This window comes from Macaca mulatta, chromosome 6 (assembly GCF_049350105.2).
Source record: "Macaca mulatta isolate MMU2019108-1 chromosome 6, T2T-MMU8v2.0, whole genome shotgun sequence".
Lineage (NCBI taxonomy): Eukaryota > Metazoa > Chordata > Mammalia > Primates > Cercopithecidae > Macaca > Macaca mulatta.
This window is the reverse complement of record NC_133411.1, coordinates 141,484,511-141,500,424: the sequence shown is the minus strand read 5'-3', so window position 1 is coordinate 141,500,424 and position 15,914 is coordinate 141,484,511. Positions and strand designations below refer to the sequence as shown.

The window sequence follows — 15,914 nt, the reverse complement described above, 5'->3', positions numbered from 1 at the left end:
ACCAGGGAGGTGGAGGTTGCAGTGAGCCAAGATTACATCACTGCACTCCAGCCTGGGCGATGACAGCTATAATACGATGTTAATTTCTGCCATTTATTGTATAACTGTCTAACACAGAACTAAGCTCACATTTTTCCTACATGTACTTTCTACCAATTTCAAATTTTATCCATTTGATCTTTTTCTTTTCAATATACTATCTTATTCCTCTCCTTCCTTTTTATTCTCAAACTACTGCTTCTGTCTCCTCATCTCTGTGGCCCCAATAATCTCGTTTTCACCCTTGATGCTTGTATTTGTTATCTCTTGTTGCATAACAAAGTATCCCAAAACTTAGCAGCTTAAAATAACAGCACTTATTATTTCTCAGAGATACCAGGATCAGGAGATAACGCTTCTCACTCAGGGTCTCGCATGAAGTTGCAATCAAGCTGTAAGCCAGGACTGCAGTCATCTTAAGGCTTGACTGCTACAAAGTCTATTTCCAAACTCACTTGCTCAAAGGCCTCAGGTCCTTACCACAAGGGCCTCTCCAGAGGGCTGCTTGCAACATGGCAGCTAGCTTCCCTCAGACAAGAGACAGAAGGGGACAAAGTGGGTGAGAGAGGGGAAGAAGAGGGGGAGAGTGAGCAAGTTCACACGAGTGAGGGTACGTGCACATGCGAGCACAGAAGAAGCCATAGTACCTTAAATAACCTAATGTTGGAAAGGCCGTACTATCACTTCTGACTGTTTTATCAGTTACACAGACCAATCCTGCAACAGCATGAGAGGGGACTATACAAGGGTATGAATACTAAGAGGCCGAGATTACTAGGGACCATCTTAGAAGTTGGCTGCTGCGAACCACATCTTCTTAGGCCTTTCTTTCTCCTTTTCCTGAAACTCCTCCTTGGTTTTCCAGGGCAATCACTTTCACTCTCCTGGATTTTCTGCTTCCTAAGTTTTTCTGAGCCTGTTTCAGTCAATATACTGATATTAGATTAATTTTCCTAAAATACATCTTTCATTAAATCCCTTAGGTTGGCTCCTCCTCATCACCTATCAGAAAGAGTTATAACTAGGCCTGAATATAATGTAGCCCTATCTCCCCAGTGTACAAGATTCAATCCCTATAAATAATTGCCCAAACTCCAGATAACATTTCTACTGCAGCATAGGTCATACTCCTCTTCCCTTTGCACCATGTTCTGGCTTCCATCTCCTCTCGGTTGAGCTGAATGAACTTCTCCAGGCCTTATATTTCTCTCCCTGCCTCATTCTCAAAATATTTTTCTCATTTTGTATCCACTGACTCCTCCCTTCTTAACTAACACATTTGTTTGAATCATTTTGTTAAGCACTTTATAAGCCTAGTTTTCTAAACGCTGAATTCTGAGAGCCTGTCTTCTTAATCAGACCATTAGCTCCTGGAGGGTCATGTCTTAGGTCTCTGGGACCAGCCTTGTTCTCTATGTTCTGAGAGACACTAAGGCAATCATCACATATTTCCTAACTTGATTTTTATTTGTAAACAGAACATAACATGAATTTCTTGTACAAGTGAGGGAAAATATAAACAACTGAAAATCTTTTTGAAAGTGGAAAAGACATTAAAAACATAGTTTAAAATCTGTCTTCTGGGAGAACTTTTCAGTACTTAAATTCTTTTGCTGGGTTCATAAAGTGGCAAGTCGACAGTCCTAAATCTGTGAAAATCTATGCCCACAAGCTAAGTCTTGGGAATTAAACACACATACAAAAGAACGTAGACTATGTCTACCTCACATTTTAAGAAATAAGCTTACCGGCCATGCACGGTGCTCACACCTGTGATCCCAGGGAGGCTGAGGTGGGCCAATCCCTTGAGGTCAGGAGTTCGAGATCAGCCTGGCCAACATGGTGAAACTCCATCTTTACTAAAAATTACAAAAATTAGCTGGGCATGGTGGTGCATGCCTGTAATCCCAGCTACTGAGGAAGCTGAGGCATGGGAATCGCTTCTGGGAGGTGGAGGTTGCAATGAGCCAAGATCGTGCCCTCCAGCTTAGGTGACAGAGAGAGACTCTGTCTCAGGAAAAATAAAAGAAAGGAAATAAGCTTACCTTTAAACAAAATAATTGACTCTTCTTATCACAGAAGTGACCTAAGACAGGGCATACTAGCTCAGAGTTCTTACTGAGTAACTACCATCTGCCCAGGCATGAGACAGGTACCTTTTACAATGTGCCGCTACATGTACAGTTAAGGTAAATCCCTATTCTTACCTCATGGGCACAAGTCCCAGCATTTCATCACGCCGCTTTTCCTTTTTTTTTAGCTCTGATTCTGTTGATTTGAGTTTATCTGGAGCAAGTCGCAGTTTAGACTGCAAATCACTGATGACTTCTTGTAATTCAGCCTCTGTCTGAAAAACTCTCTGACAAACGGGGCAACATGACTGGTTTTCATCTGTTAGCTGAGTAATGAACTGGGAGTAAACTGCTGTGGCTCCAGCCAGCATGGCTATTTTAAGAAAATAAGTTATATCACCAATGAGAAAAAACATAAAATACAGTATTGTCAATATGGTTTCATCTTTTTCTATAAATATATTATTCTTACTTTATAAATATATTATAAAAGAAATAAAATTCTGATACTTAAAATTCCAATATTCTCTTCCAAAGAGCATGATACATTCAGATTTGTATAAATATTTTTTGGTAACACATTATAAGTATAACAAAATGTCTACTGAGAGCTTTCTCTGTGCCAGGCACTGTTCTAAGGGTTTTACAACTATAATCTCATTCACTCCTCAGTACCCCAGGTGGTAGTTGTGTCCTCATTTTACAGACGATGAAACACAGGAAGGTTTCAGTAACTTGCCTAAAGTCACACAGTGAGTAAGTTGTAGAGCCAGGACTGAAATCCAAGCCATTAGGCTCCATAACCAGGTTTTTAAATTCCCCATCCTTAACAGTTACCTGTGAATGAAAATTCAAAGGTGTCAGAGTATCCTGATAACATAAAGTAGGTAAACTTACCTCGCTGTTTTGATGATTTTTCAATTTCCTCTTTAAGCCTGTCTAAATCACTTTCAAAATCCTGGCTACCACAAACATCAAACAGCTTGTCTTCGTAACTGGACAACTGCTCTTCCTTTCTTTTTAGTTCATTATTTATATGATTTTTATTCTGCTCAGCTGAAGCTAGTTCTTTGCTAAAATAAGAACAAATATGGATTTTCATTTTAAAATAGGAGAAATGAGTTTGAAAGTTTGAGTAGGCAAAAACAAGATAAATTTCTGCCAACAAATCATGACCAAATACTTTTTTTTAGAAGTTGAGGGACAAGTCCACTTCTGTCTTAACTCTCCCCCTATGACACTGACTCACCTGCCAGTCCTGCTCATGGGCCTGCTCCCAGAAAAACGTACACAGATTCTGCCTGGTTTCTGGGAATTCATGGCCTTTGATCCCAGGTTAAGCCCCAGCAAGATGCTTGCTGGGACTACTGGACAGAAAGAAGACAGGAGAACACCCCCGTAATTCTCTTTAGTCCTTTCACAAATACTACTTCCTTACTCTCCTGTAAATAGTTTCTTTATATCCTCTCCCTCCTTGTTGCTGTCACCCACTTGCCTCCAGAACAGTCATTCCCTCTCGTTAATCAAATATTTTACTTACTAGCACAATTTATCTCCACTTTTAGCTCTTAAATATCATCCTAGCCAACCTCAATACTTACATATAACATGGTTTTTCAATTTGCAGGTTTTGATGCACTAGCTACCATGTAGTCAATTTAATGTATTGTATTCAGCATATTTTTAAAAAATGAAATAGAAGAGATGGTAATATATTGGAGTAGGCTGTATGTATATATACTACTTTGAGAAATTGGTTTCAGATAAATGTGTGTTACTGCACACATGCTTCTTCATCATGACTACCCATCGTGAGTCACAGTAAAATTTTGGAAAAAAGTAACTAATACAGATGATATTTTCATTATCCTAGACTCCATTGAGCACTTCTCATCAAGATCACCAGTGACCTAAGTGCCAAGTACAGTCTTCATCTTACTCTACCTCTAGGTAGCACCAAACACTGTTGACTTTCTCCTTGAAGACTGTTTTCTCAAGGCACCCAGACACCACGGCTATCTGGCTCTCACTCTGGTTCCTTGGGCACATCCCAGTTTCCTTCACTTGATCCTTTTCCTTGGCCTGCTAACATTTTAAATGTTTGTGCTTCCCGGGAATCTAATTGTAACCCCTTCTCTTTGCGTAACTCTCTCAAGGTGACATACTAATGACTTCAAGTATCCCTTGCATAGCAACAACTCCCAGTCTCCTGAATTTCAAACTCCAATACTGTATTCCCTCACAGACACTTCCACAAGACACAGAGATTAAACATCACCAAAACCAAGTCCTCTACTTTCCTCAAAAATCTGTGTGGAATTTTTGACCCGCTTATCCAACCACCATCCAAGGTAACATCTGAGAAATATGATCACTTTTTATAATGGATTTCTCACAGAAATGAAAATAGAATTTTTAAATTTTAATCTTCACAGATCTACAAATTTTCAAAGGACAAGACGTCTAAATTACTACCCATTACAATTTTACTTAATTTGTAAAATATGAGGGGTCTTCAAAATGTTCATGGAAAATGTGTATTATAAAAAAACTATGCATGAAGTTCAAAATGTTTTGCACTGAAATAAACTCACACTAACTTGTTATAACATGTCTGAATAGGATCTAGTTTAAGGCACTAACACGGTTAAGACATCAGTTTGAAAAGAGCCCCAATTAGAGCTAAAACTGAAGCAAGAACAAACATCAAATTTATGGTGAAGTGTGGGTGGAAGAATGGTGAATCACTGATACTTTACAATAAGTTTATGAGGTCAATGCCCCAAATAAATCAGCAGTTTACAAATGGATAACTCAGTTTAAGAAGGGATGAGCCATTATTAAAGATGAAGCCCACAGTGGCAGACTGTTCACATCAATTTGTGAGGAAAAAATTCATCTTCTTCATGCCCTAATTGAAGATCAATGATTAACAGCAGAAACAATAGCCAACACCACAGACACCTCAATTGATTCAGGTTACAAAATTCTGACTGAAAAATTAAAGTTGAGTAAATGTTCTACTTGATGGATGCCCAACCACTGCTTCCAGATAAGCTGCAGAGAACAGCAGAGCTTTCAATGGAGAGTCTCAACAAGTAGGATCAAGTTCCTAAAGCATTCTTCAAAGAATTGTAACAGGAGGTGATGGAATGTGGCTTTACCAGTACAATCCTGAAGACAAAGCACAGTGAAAGCAACGGCTACCAAGTAATGGAAGTGGTCCAGTCAAAGCAAAAGCAGACCAGATAAGAGCAAAGGTCATGGCAACAGTTGTTTGGGATGCTCAAGGCATTTTGCTTGCTGACTTTCTGGAGGGCTAAAGAATGGTAACAACTGCTTATTATGAGAGTGTTCTGAGAGAGCTAGCCAAAGCATTAGCAGAAAAATGCCCAGGAAACCTTCACCAGAGTCCTTTTCCAACACAACAAATGTTCCTGCTCATCCCTCTCATCAAACAAGGGCCATTTGCAAGAGTTTCTATGGGAAATCATTAGGCATCCACCTTACAGTCCTGATTTGGCTCCTCCTATCTTCTAGTTTCTTAATCTTAAAAAATCTGTAAAGGGCACGCATTTTTACGCTAATAATGTAAAAAAGACTACATTAACATGGTTAAATTCCCAGGACCCTCAGTTTTTTAGGACTGAACTAAATTGCTGGTATCATTGCTCAGAAGAGTCTTCAACTTGATGGAGCTTATGTTGAGAAATACAGTTTATTTTAAATTTTTATCTTTTAATTCCATTTTTCCATGAACTTTCTGAAGTCTTCTTGTATGCAAGAACTAAAATTGATCAATACAACATACCATTTCAAGACAATAAATTATTTTAAAACAATTAAACAAGTAAGCATGAAATAAGAGATTTCTATTACATCTCCAAATGTTGCAACTTACTTCAATTTGGCAAGTCTGTCCCTGGTCTGATTAATTTCTTTTGATTTACTATGTAGCCAGTCTTCAAGCTGTTTTTTGTTGGGAAAATATCCCAACAGTGACGTTAATTCATCACTGTGCCTAGATTTTATTTTTCTGATTTGTTCATCTTTGTCAGCCTATAGGTAAAAAAAAAAAAAAATCTTTTAAAAATAAAGTCTGTATCTCTACATTATATCAAGAACAAAAATAAATTCTAGATTGACTAAAGTTCTAAGCTTAAAACTATAAAAATATGAAAATAAAATATAAAATTTCTTAAAGTCTTCAAGTGGGAATGGTCTTTCTAAGCCCTAAGAGTGGAGTACCAAGTCAAACAATATAGAATTTTAAAACTTCTGTTATGTTAAAAGCTAACAGTAATGTTCATGTGTGTGTGTGTATATATATTTCTGTATTAACTTTTTGTAATTAAACAATAACTTTTAAGCTTGAAAGTCTATTATACAGAGTACTAAGCTCACTTAGCCTCTAAAATATAAAGTCAATACCAACTTAATACCTTATAGTCTATGACTTACGAATGCAAGGTAGGCTATTTTAAGTACCAGACAGTAAAATTAGAACAAGAAGAGAAATCATACTTTGTCTTTGGTCAGCATCTCCATCTGGGTACGTGTTGTTGTATGATGGTTTAACTGCTCCATCTCCTGGTCAAGTTTACGCAGGGTCCTGTCTAAGTCTGCTTTTTCATTTTGAAGACTTATTACTTCCATTTTTAAGGTTTCTACATTGCTGTTTTTCTCAGCCTTGCTTAACTCACGTTCCTGGTCAATAATTCATACAAATGCAAAGGTGTTAGATATTTTGTGCAAGAATTAAAATAATGATAAGGTGTATTAGAAATTAACTACTCCTCACAATGTTCCAAATAATATTGTTTGTATCCAACAAGAGAAAAAAACAAGGCACTATATATGCTTTAAGGTAAATCTTATTAAAGTGACCGTACTATGTTATAATGGTAGAGAATTAGTAAATAAACCTAGAAGGGTCAAACAGGAAAGAAAAGTGAGAATTAGTGTACAATTAGGAGACATGTGTCTAAGTATACAGATTAGTGAGTCCTCAGTCAACAATTAAGTATTTATTAAGTCCCCATGTAATTCACTACATTGCCTGGAATGTAGGAACTATAAAAATAGTGTGACGTGGTCCCTGACCAGTATCTCCCCACCCCAACAAGATAACACTGTGAAAAAGTGCTAAATTGACAAAAATGTATGCTACAATGGTAAGTTACGAAGCAAAAATAAATGTTTACATAAATTATCAAGATGGGCTTTAAGAAGTTTGCCATGCTTTAGAATGCTTACTTTGGTGATGGAGATGTGAAGAAAGACGACAGACTAGAAGCAAGAAAGAAAATTTGGAAATACCTGAAAAGACTGGCTAAGAAAGTTGTTACCACAGAAAAAGTAGTAATACAGCAAAAATCATCTAGAATTACAATGTGTGTGACCTACAGGAAAAATACTTGTTTTTTATAAACTTTGGTAAGTGTTCTTTTTTTTTTTTGAGATGGAGACTCACCCTGTCACCCAGGCTGGAGTGCAGTGGCATGATCTTGGCTCACTGCAACCTCCGCTTCCCAGGTTCAAGCAATTCTCTTGTCCCGGCCTCCCAAGTAGCTGGGACTACAGGTGCACGCCACCACGCCCAGCTAATTTTTGTACTTTTAGTAGAGATGGGGTTTTGCCATGTTGACCAGCCTGGTCTTGAACTCCTGACCTCAGGTGATCTGCCTGCCTTGGCCTCCCAAAGTGCTGGGATTACAGGTGTGAGCCACCGCACTCAGCCTGGTAAGTGTTCTTAACCAAGGTGCTCATAAGAATCACCCAGTTTTGTTGTGTTTTTGAATGTACATTTCTATGCCCCATTCTCAGAGATTTTGATTTGGAAGGTCTGAAGCTTTAAGGTCTGAGTACAGTATCTTTAAAAAGCTCCCTATGTGATTCTAATTTTCAACCTACCAGGTTGTAGAACCAAAGACTCAGAAGATCAAGATACTCAGATGAATTCATTTTACATGAGAATAAGACAAAGTTGATGTTTTTATTAAAATGCCATAATCTCAGGATTAAAAATAGACAAAATACTTCTAAAAGTCTTATATCTTAAAATTATTAGATTATTCAAACAATATCTTACAGCTTTTATGAGCTCCTGGTCCAGTTCAAGAATCCTGTCTGAAGATCCTTCCAACTGCTGTAATTCATACTTCACGTTTTTCAGCTCATTCTGCTTCTTATTTAGAATTTCTGATTTTAACTCAATTATTCTTCCCAGTCCAGTTTTCTTATCTCTTATCTCATCTATCTGTTTTTGTTTCAGAGTCTCTTTTTCTGCAAAGTCATTCTAAATGCGTATATAAAGAATGAGCATTAATAATTTACCAAACAATTTAAGAAACAGTTTTTTAATTGCAAAAGGAATATATGTACACTGAAGAAAATACAAAAAAGTACAGTCATGTGTTGTTCAGCAGGGATATATTCTGAGAAATGCATCATTAGGCAATTTTATCGTTGTGTGAACATCAGAATGTATTTACATAAGCCTACATGGTATAGCTTACTACACACATAGACTATATGGTATAGCCTATTGTTTCTAGGCTACAAACTTATACGGCATATATCTGTACTGAATACTTTGGCAACTGTAACATAATGATAAGTATTTATGTATCTAAACATATCTAAACACAGAAAACATACAGTAAAATACAGTAATACGATTTTATGGGACTACTGTCAAATATGTGGTCCATCACTGACCAAAACATGTGGTTCAAGACTTTATTTTAAAAACTATCAAAACCATTACCCAGAAATAATCATTAACTATGAGCAAATGTTTTCTCTGCAATTAGCTTTTAAAAATTTTTTACTTAAAACCAAATAAAAAATGTAGGTTTACATTTTCTTCATATTTTTATCCTTATACACTTTAGAACATTTGCTTCAATAAAGGTTTCTCTGCCTTGTAGCAGATTTTATGCTAACACTAATAGAAAAATATGCCAAAATAGAGTCCAACCAAAAATTAAAACAATTCAAGTAGAGAATATGACGCAAACAAAATAAGAAACACTATATTTCAAAATACTTGCCATCAGTTGGTTGGCAGTTTTTGCTTCCCCTTCTTGTCTCTCTTTCACAAGTTTGTGAAAATTTTTAATCTGTCTTTCACTGAATGGTCCACGCTCAAAGCCATCCAATTCTAGCTGTGTTGCCAAAGACTGAATTAATGAATCTCTAGCTCGGATATGTTCTTGATGGCGATCTGCTTGTAGCTGTAGACGACCTTTAAAAAAAAAAAAGCCTCATAATTTTTATTTTTAAACTGGTGCTTAAAAAGTTGAGATAGTTGTAGATTCACGAGTTATAAAAAATAATGCAGTGTGTTCTCTTGTACATTTTGCCCAGTTTCCCCCAATGATAACATTTTGCAGAACTGCACTATAATATCACAACCAGAATACTGACATTGATATAATTCATCAATCTTATTCAAAAGTCCCCAATTTTATTTGTACCCCTGTGCATGTGTATGTGTGTTTATTAAGTTCTAAATAATTTTATCACCTGAGTAGGTTCATATATCCACTATGGCAGTCAAGGTACTGAACAGTTCCAACACTACCAGAACCCTCTTTTTGTTCTAATCATAACCATACTTATCTCCCTCCTGTCCCTTCTCTTACCTAGGATCCCTGGCAACTACTAATTTCTCCACCATTTCTAAAATTTTGACATTACAAAAATGTTATATAAATGGAAACATACTGTGTATAGCCTTTTAAGATTGGCTTTTCATTCAGCATAAGTCCTTGGAGATTCTTCATTCATACAGAAAATGTGTAATATCATAGTAGGAAAAACAACCAAATGAACATTTTGTCCTACCCTGTTCAACAAGCAGTTCTGATTTTTCTTGATTGAGAAGCCTAGATTCTTTATTTAATTTTTCCAGTTCACGATGACAGTCTACCAATTTCCTTTCTTTCTCCCTTACTGTTCTCTGGTGATTGTGATATAAATCATTTAGTTGCTCATCAGTCCCTTGAAAAACCTGTGTAACACCAAAATAAAAAGCTTTAATGTACAAACATAAGAAAATATGATCACTTTGAGATGCCAAACAGAAACCAAACTTTATTCAATATCCTTCATTTCAACATATACATAGAAGTAACCAGATCTGTATTTTTTTCCAATGTGGATGGCAAAATGGATTCAAATAAAGTTCATTACAATAATCCTAAAATTTTGAAGCAGAACAAAATTCTACCACCACAAACCTTTTCCATTTTCTCTTCGAGTTCACTATTATCTTTCTCCATTTGCTTCTTTCGGCTATCCAAGGCTTTAATTTCATTGTCAAGTTTCATTATTTTAGAGAGATTATGTTCAATTTCTTTTAGACGATTCTGAAAATAAAGAAACACCACATAAATAAAACTCACTATAGCTTACATGGCTGATAGATGAAGACAAATAAGATAATCCAGGTCCAGGCATTTAGTAAAAGTGATCTAATTTAATGCTAACAATAACATTGTAGAGCGGGCCTAGAGAAACTGAAGTTCAGAGACATTAAGTAACTTAGCCCAAGTCCTTATAGCTAGTAGAGAGAAGTAGGAATTCAATTCCACTTCTAACTCCGAACACCATGCCCTGTCCTCAACCTCCCACAAAAGTCATTCATTCACTGGGCAGTTAGAGTTACAATAAATAAAGCAGCACATTTTAAGAACTTAATCCTTAAAAGGCTAATTATTTAATGTATTTTTGTTTTTAAGTCAGGACTACTGAGAGGGCTAGAAATTCATGGTGAGTTACCAATGCATTCTGAGCCTGTAGGCAAATTTACATGAAGAGTATACTTTAATCCAAAGCTTGCTCAACCACTGGGGACTCTGAGCAAGTAAAGTACAACAAACGAGCTCAGTGGCCTGCTCTGAGGCTCGCTTCCAGAGACAGCTGGCTGTCCCATCTTCTAGGAATGAATACTGGGATCTGGTTCGGGGCATTCTCTTATTGGATGATGCTGGGGATATTCTTCTAGCGTTTGCCTCTATGATTCCAAAACTGACCAACTCTTCTTCTAACACATTTTTAGAACCTACTTGTATTATTATTATTATTTTAAATGCAGAGACAAGGTCTTGCTATGTGGCCCTGGCTGGGGTGGCTATTCACAGGTGCAATAACAGTGCAATACAATTTGAACTCCTGGGCTCAAGTGTTCCTCCCACCTCAGCCTCCAAGTAACTGGGACTATAAGTATGCACCACCATGCCCACCAGGACCTAATTTTAAACTAACATATTAAGTTACTGGAATGTTTAGACAGCAGTTGCAAACCTTCATAATTGTACCAAAATGCATCCTTAACTTTAACATAATTAAAATTATACTAATAGCATACCTTGTGATTTGCATATGAATGCAAACAGCCTAAAATCAGAAACTTTGTTTACTTTGTTCCCTAATGTATCCCCAGAACATGCAATAGGTGTTCAATGTTAGCTAAATGAAAGAGAGATTTGAAAAAAATAACTTTACCAAGAACAACAGTCACAGGTATCACTGATTGAATGTCTACTATGTTCCAGGCATTGTACTAGGTGCTGCTATAAATTCTCTCTAATCCTCACAAAAGCATATACTAAGCAGGAGACTAAAAGGACTTAACTGACTTGTACAAAAATGTATTATAAACTATAAAACATTGAAGAACATTTTTGTGGCACTGGGTCAAAGACTTCCCCTAAATATGAAACAAAAAGCATAAACCATAAGTGAAAACAGTTGACAAACTGTGCCTCATCAAAATTTAAAACTCCTGTCCTCTGAAAAGCAGTTAAGAAATATCTGCAAAACCAATATCTGATAAAGGGCTGGTATCCAGAACATATTTAGAACTCTCTGCCCAGCACTGTAGCTCACACCTGTAATCTCAGCACTTTGGGAGACTGAGGCAGGCCGATCGCTTGAGCCCAGAAGTTTGAGACCAGTCTGGGTAACCTGGTGAGATCCTGCCTCTACAAAAAATTAAAAAACATTAGCTGGATGTGGTGGTGTGTGCCTGTAGTCCCAGCTACTCAGGAGGCTGAGGTGGAAGGATCACTTGAGCCTGGGAGTCAGAGGTTGCAGTGAGCCAAGATCACACCACTGCACTCTGGCCTGGGTGAGAGAGAGAGACCTTGTCTCAAAAAAAAAAAAAAAAAAAAAAAAGAACTCTCACAGCTCAATAATAAAATGACCAATAAATAAATAAAATTGAAAAATAGGCAAAAGATTTTTACATTTTACTAACAAAGATACTTAGATGGCAAATAAATATATGAAAAGATGCTCAAAATCAATAATCAACTGACTAACTGATCAACTAGGAAAACACAAATTAAAAAATATAAAGAAATACAACCTCACAATGAGATACTACCACACACCTACTATTATGGCTAAAATGAAAAAGATTGACAGTACTAAGTGTGGATGAGAATGCAGAGCAATTACATTCTCAAAGATTATTGGTAAATTGTTGGTAGGACTACAAAGTGGTACCAGATGGTACAGCTAAAGTGTACATTAAACATACACTTACCATACAACCAAGCAACCCCATTCCTAAAGTTATCCAAAGATCTGTATACAAAAGTTTATAGCAGTTTTATCTGTAACAGCCCAAAGCTGAAAACAACTTAATGTCCATCAGCCATGGAATGGATGAGGAAAAAAATTATAATATATGCATACAATGGAAGGAATGCTCCTCAGCAATAAAAAGGAATGAACTGCCGGGGCGCAGTGGCTCACGCCTGTAATCCCAGAACTTTGGGAGGCTGAAGTGGGCAGATCACCTGAGGTTGGGAGTTCGAGACCAGCCTGACCAACATAGAGAAACTCTGTCTCTACTAAAAATACAAAAAAAAATTAGCTGGGTGTGGTGGCGCATGCCTGTAATCCCAGCTACTCGAGAGGCTGAGGTAGGTGAATTGCCTGAACCTGGGAGGCGGAGGTTGTGGTGAGCCAAGATCACACCATTGCACTGTAGCCTGGGCAACAAGAGTGAAACTCCATCTCAAAAAAAGAATGAATTACTCACACATGCAGCAACAAAGATAAATCCCAGACACAAAAGTCTGCATACTCTATGATTCTATGTATGTGCCACTCTTTGGAAAAGGCAAAACTATGACAGAAAACAAATTAGTGGCTATTAAGGATGGGAGCAGGGGGAGAAGACTGACTGCAAGGACTTTGAGAGAACTTTTTGGGGAGACTGAAATATTCCACATCTTCATTGTAGTGCTGGTTATGCTACCATATGCATATGTCTTAACTCAAAGAATTTATATTCTAAAAAGTGTGGGTTTTACCATATATATATTACACCTTAATAAACTTGACTTAAAAAGAAAAAACAAGTATAAACTTAGGAATCAAAGGACTCAAATCCTACCTTTAACCCTTATTTCCACCGTGAACACCTCAGTTTTCTTGCCAATACAACCTCATAGAGTTACTATGGGGTTTACATCATACATTGTAAAGCACTTGGATTAGTGTTAGGCATTAAACAGTGAATGAGACCATTTGCACTACTTGTGAAAAAACTTCTGTACTCAGAAAATACCTTTTGAGTAGAGTCTGACAAAGATAACTGGATGGACACTTAAAAGCAATGAATATTAACAGCTCCGTTATGATAATCTACAAAGTGCTCAGTTTCTTTCCATCAGTGTTTTCACCGCCTCTTGATAGCACAAACATTATGACAATCATCTGGGCTTGGATCTTTCATGACATCTCTACCTGCTTCATTCCTTAAATCCAGCCAGTCACCAGATCCCCTGAATTCCTTCTTTGACATCTGTGTTTTGGTTCTAATCTCAGAGCACAAAACATAGGTTCCATCCCCAGAGTACACACCTAGTAAAAGGAGCTAGGACAAGCAGGCAGACGACAACAACAAAAACAGCCAAGTGTTTAAAGCTTAGGTGCCAGTGTGAAATGAGTTTAAAAAAATAGAGCAGCTGGGCTATCAAGTATAGAAGGACCATGAACTTGTGTATGGAAAAAAAAACAATTAGAAACGTATTCCTCTAGCAATTCCCATTTAAGGCAAGAAAGGAAAACAGATCTAAGTAGGGCAAAAAAAGAGGACAGGATATGGTGGGATGGTAATAAAGTAGTTTATAAGAGAGTGAGAGTTCCTGAAGATGAAGGGAATCAGTAAAAATGGGAAAGGATGCATTCTAGTGCATGGTTGAAAAGAAGTAGTCTTTTCTGGGAAGGTGATTTGACCCAAACTTTAATTGGGTTCTATGAAGGGAAGAACCTTCACATGTCAGAGCTAAAAAAGGACTCTGGAAGTCATTTACTTAATAAACATTTACTGAACCACCTGCTACGTGCCAGGCACTAGGCTAGGCTCTGAAGGAAACAGAGAAGAGTATGAAACCCTTGGAGAATTACTCACAATTAAACACAAACAAGTACATAAATACCTCAACCTCTACTACGGCCTTGGTTAGAATCTTGGCACCACTCACTAAATCCTAGGTATTATCATTTAGCCCTACCTTGACATCATCTCCAATAAAAATGCTTCATTTCCTTGACAGTGTTCAAAGACAGCTTGGATTTTACTGTCTCTAGGTCTGATCAAAAAAGTCATGGCCAAATTTAGTCCCATGAAATCCTCTCTGGCTACCTCAGACAGAAATTCTCTTTCTTTATCCTCAGAGCTCCTACAGGTCTTGTTTTTTTTCTGCTTTACCGTTACACACGCTTGTCATCTCTCCAACCAAGATGCTCCTCAAGAAAATAAAATGTGGAGTGGGGCAAGGGGGAAGGAAGAAAAAAAAAGGAAATCTTTTCCAGTATCTTGGTAATTACCACGGTGCTCACAGAGAGTTACCAGGACAACTCATCCTAAAATATAACATAATCTTCCACTCTTCTGTCTATTGAACTAAGTCTGAAATCCATTAGCTTTCTATAATCTGATCCCGATTCATATTGATCATTTACTCCTTTTATATTGATTTACTTAACCCAGACTTTTCCTCTCACAATTCTGTTCTGATTAAGCTTGTACAGGTAAATATACACATACATACAAGTGAATGTTTGTATACACATATGTATAGTATACATGCAGTTAAAAAAAGCTACAGGTAGAATATACTCTGGAAGTTCAGAGATGAGGAATGGAAGACTATCTTTTACTTTTCTTTTTTTTTTTTTTTTTTGAGGCGGAGTCTCGCTCTGTCGCCCAGGCTGGAGTGCAGTGGCGCAATCTCGGCTCACTGCAAGCTCCGCCTCCCAGGTTCCCGCCATTCTCCTGCCTCAGCCTCCCGAGTAGCTGGGACTACAGGCGCCGCCACCACGCCCGGCTAATTTTTTTGTATTTTTAGTGGAGACGGGGTTTCATTGTGTTAGCCAGGATGGTCTCGATCTCCTGACCTCGTGATCCGCCCGTCTCGGCCTCCCAAAGTGCTGGGATTACAGGCTTGAGCCACCGCGCCCGGCCTATCTTTTACTTTTCACCTAATATCCTTTTATAACTTTTTCACTGAGGGCACATACTACTTTTAAAAGAAAAGTCAAAATAAATACGAACATTTCCGGGCACAGTGGCTCATGCCTGTAATTCCAGCACTTTGGGAGGCTGAGGCGGGCAGATCACTTGAGGTCGGGAGTTCAAGACCAGCCTGACCAAAAATGGAGAAACCCCGTCTCTACTAAAAATACGAAAAGTTAGCTGGGCATGGTGGCGCATGCCTGTAATCCCAGCTACCCCGGAGGCTGAGGCAGGAGAATTGCTTGAACCCAGGAGGCAGA

General features: G+C 37.6%; 1 protein-coding gene across 6 annotated transcripts in view; it reads right to left on the bottom strand.

The window, feature by feature from the left end:
- RAD50 (RAD50 double strand break repair protein) overlaps nucleotides 1–15,914 on the bottom strand; it is an 87,694-nt gene that overhangs the window by 45,843 nt on the left and 25,937 nt on the right. For all 6 annotated transcript variants that reach the window (XM_078005161.1, XM_078005163.1, XM_015140736.3 and 3 more), the window contains 8 exons: nucleotides 10,358–10,486; nucleotides 9,963–10,128; nucleotides 9,167–9,360; nucleotides 8,203–8,409; nucleotides 6,636–6,818; nucleotides 6,013–6,170; nucleotides 3,009–3,184; nucleotides 2,247–2,484 (listed from right to left, as the gene is read on the bottom strand). In XM_078005161.1, the coding sequence (XP_077861287.1) occupies nucleotides 2,247–2,484; nucleotides 3,009–3,184; nucleotides 6,013–6,170; nucleotides 6,636–6,818; nucleotides 8,203–8,409; nucleotides 9,167–9,360; nucleotides 9,963–10,128; nucleotides 10,358–10,486 (1,451 nt within the window). The remainder of the gene's footprint in view (nucleotides 1–2,246; nucleotides 2,485–3,008; nucleotides 3,185–6,012; nucleotides 6,171–6,635; nucleotides 6,819–8,202; nucleotides 8,410–9,166; nucleotides 9,361–9,962; nucleotides 10,129–10,357; nucleotides 10,487–15,914) is intronic.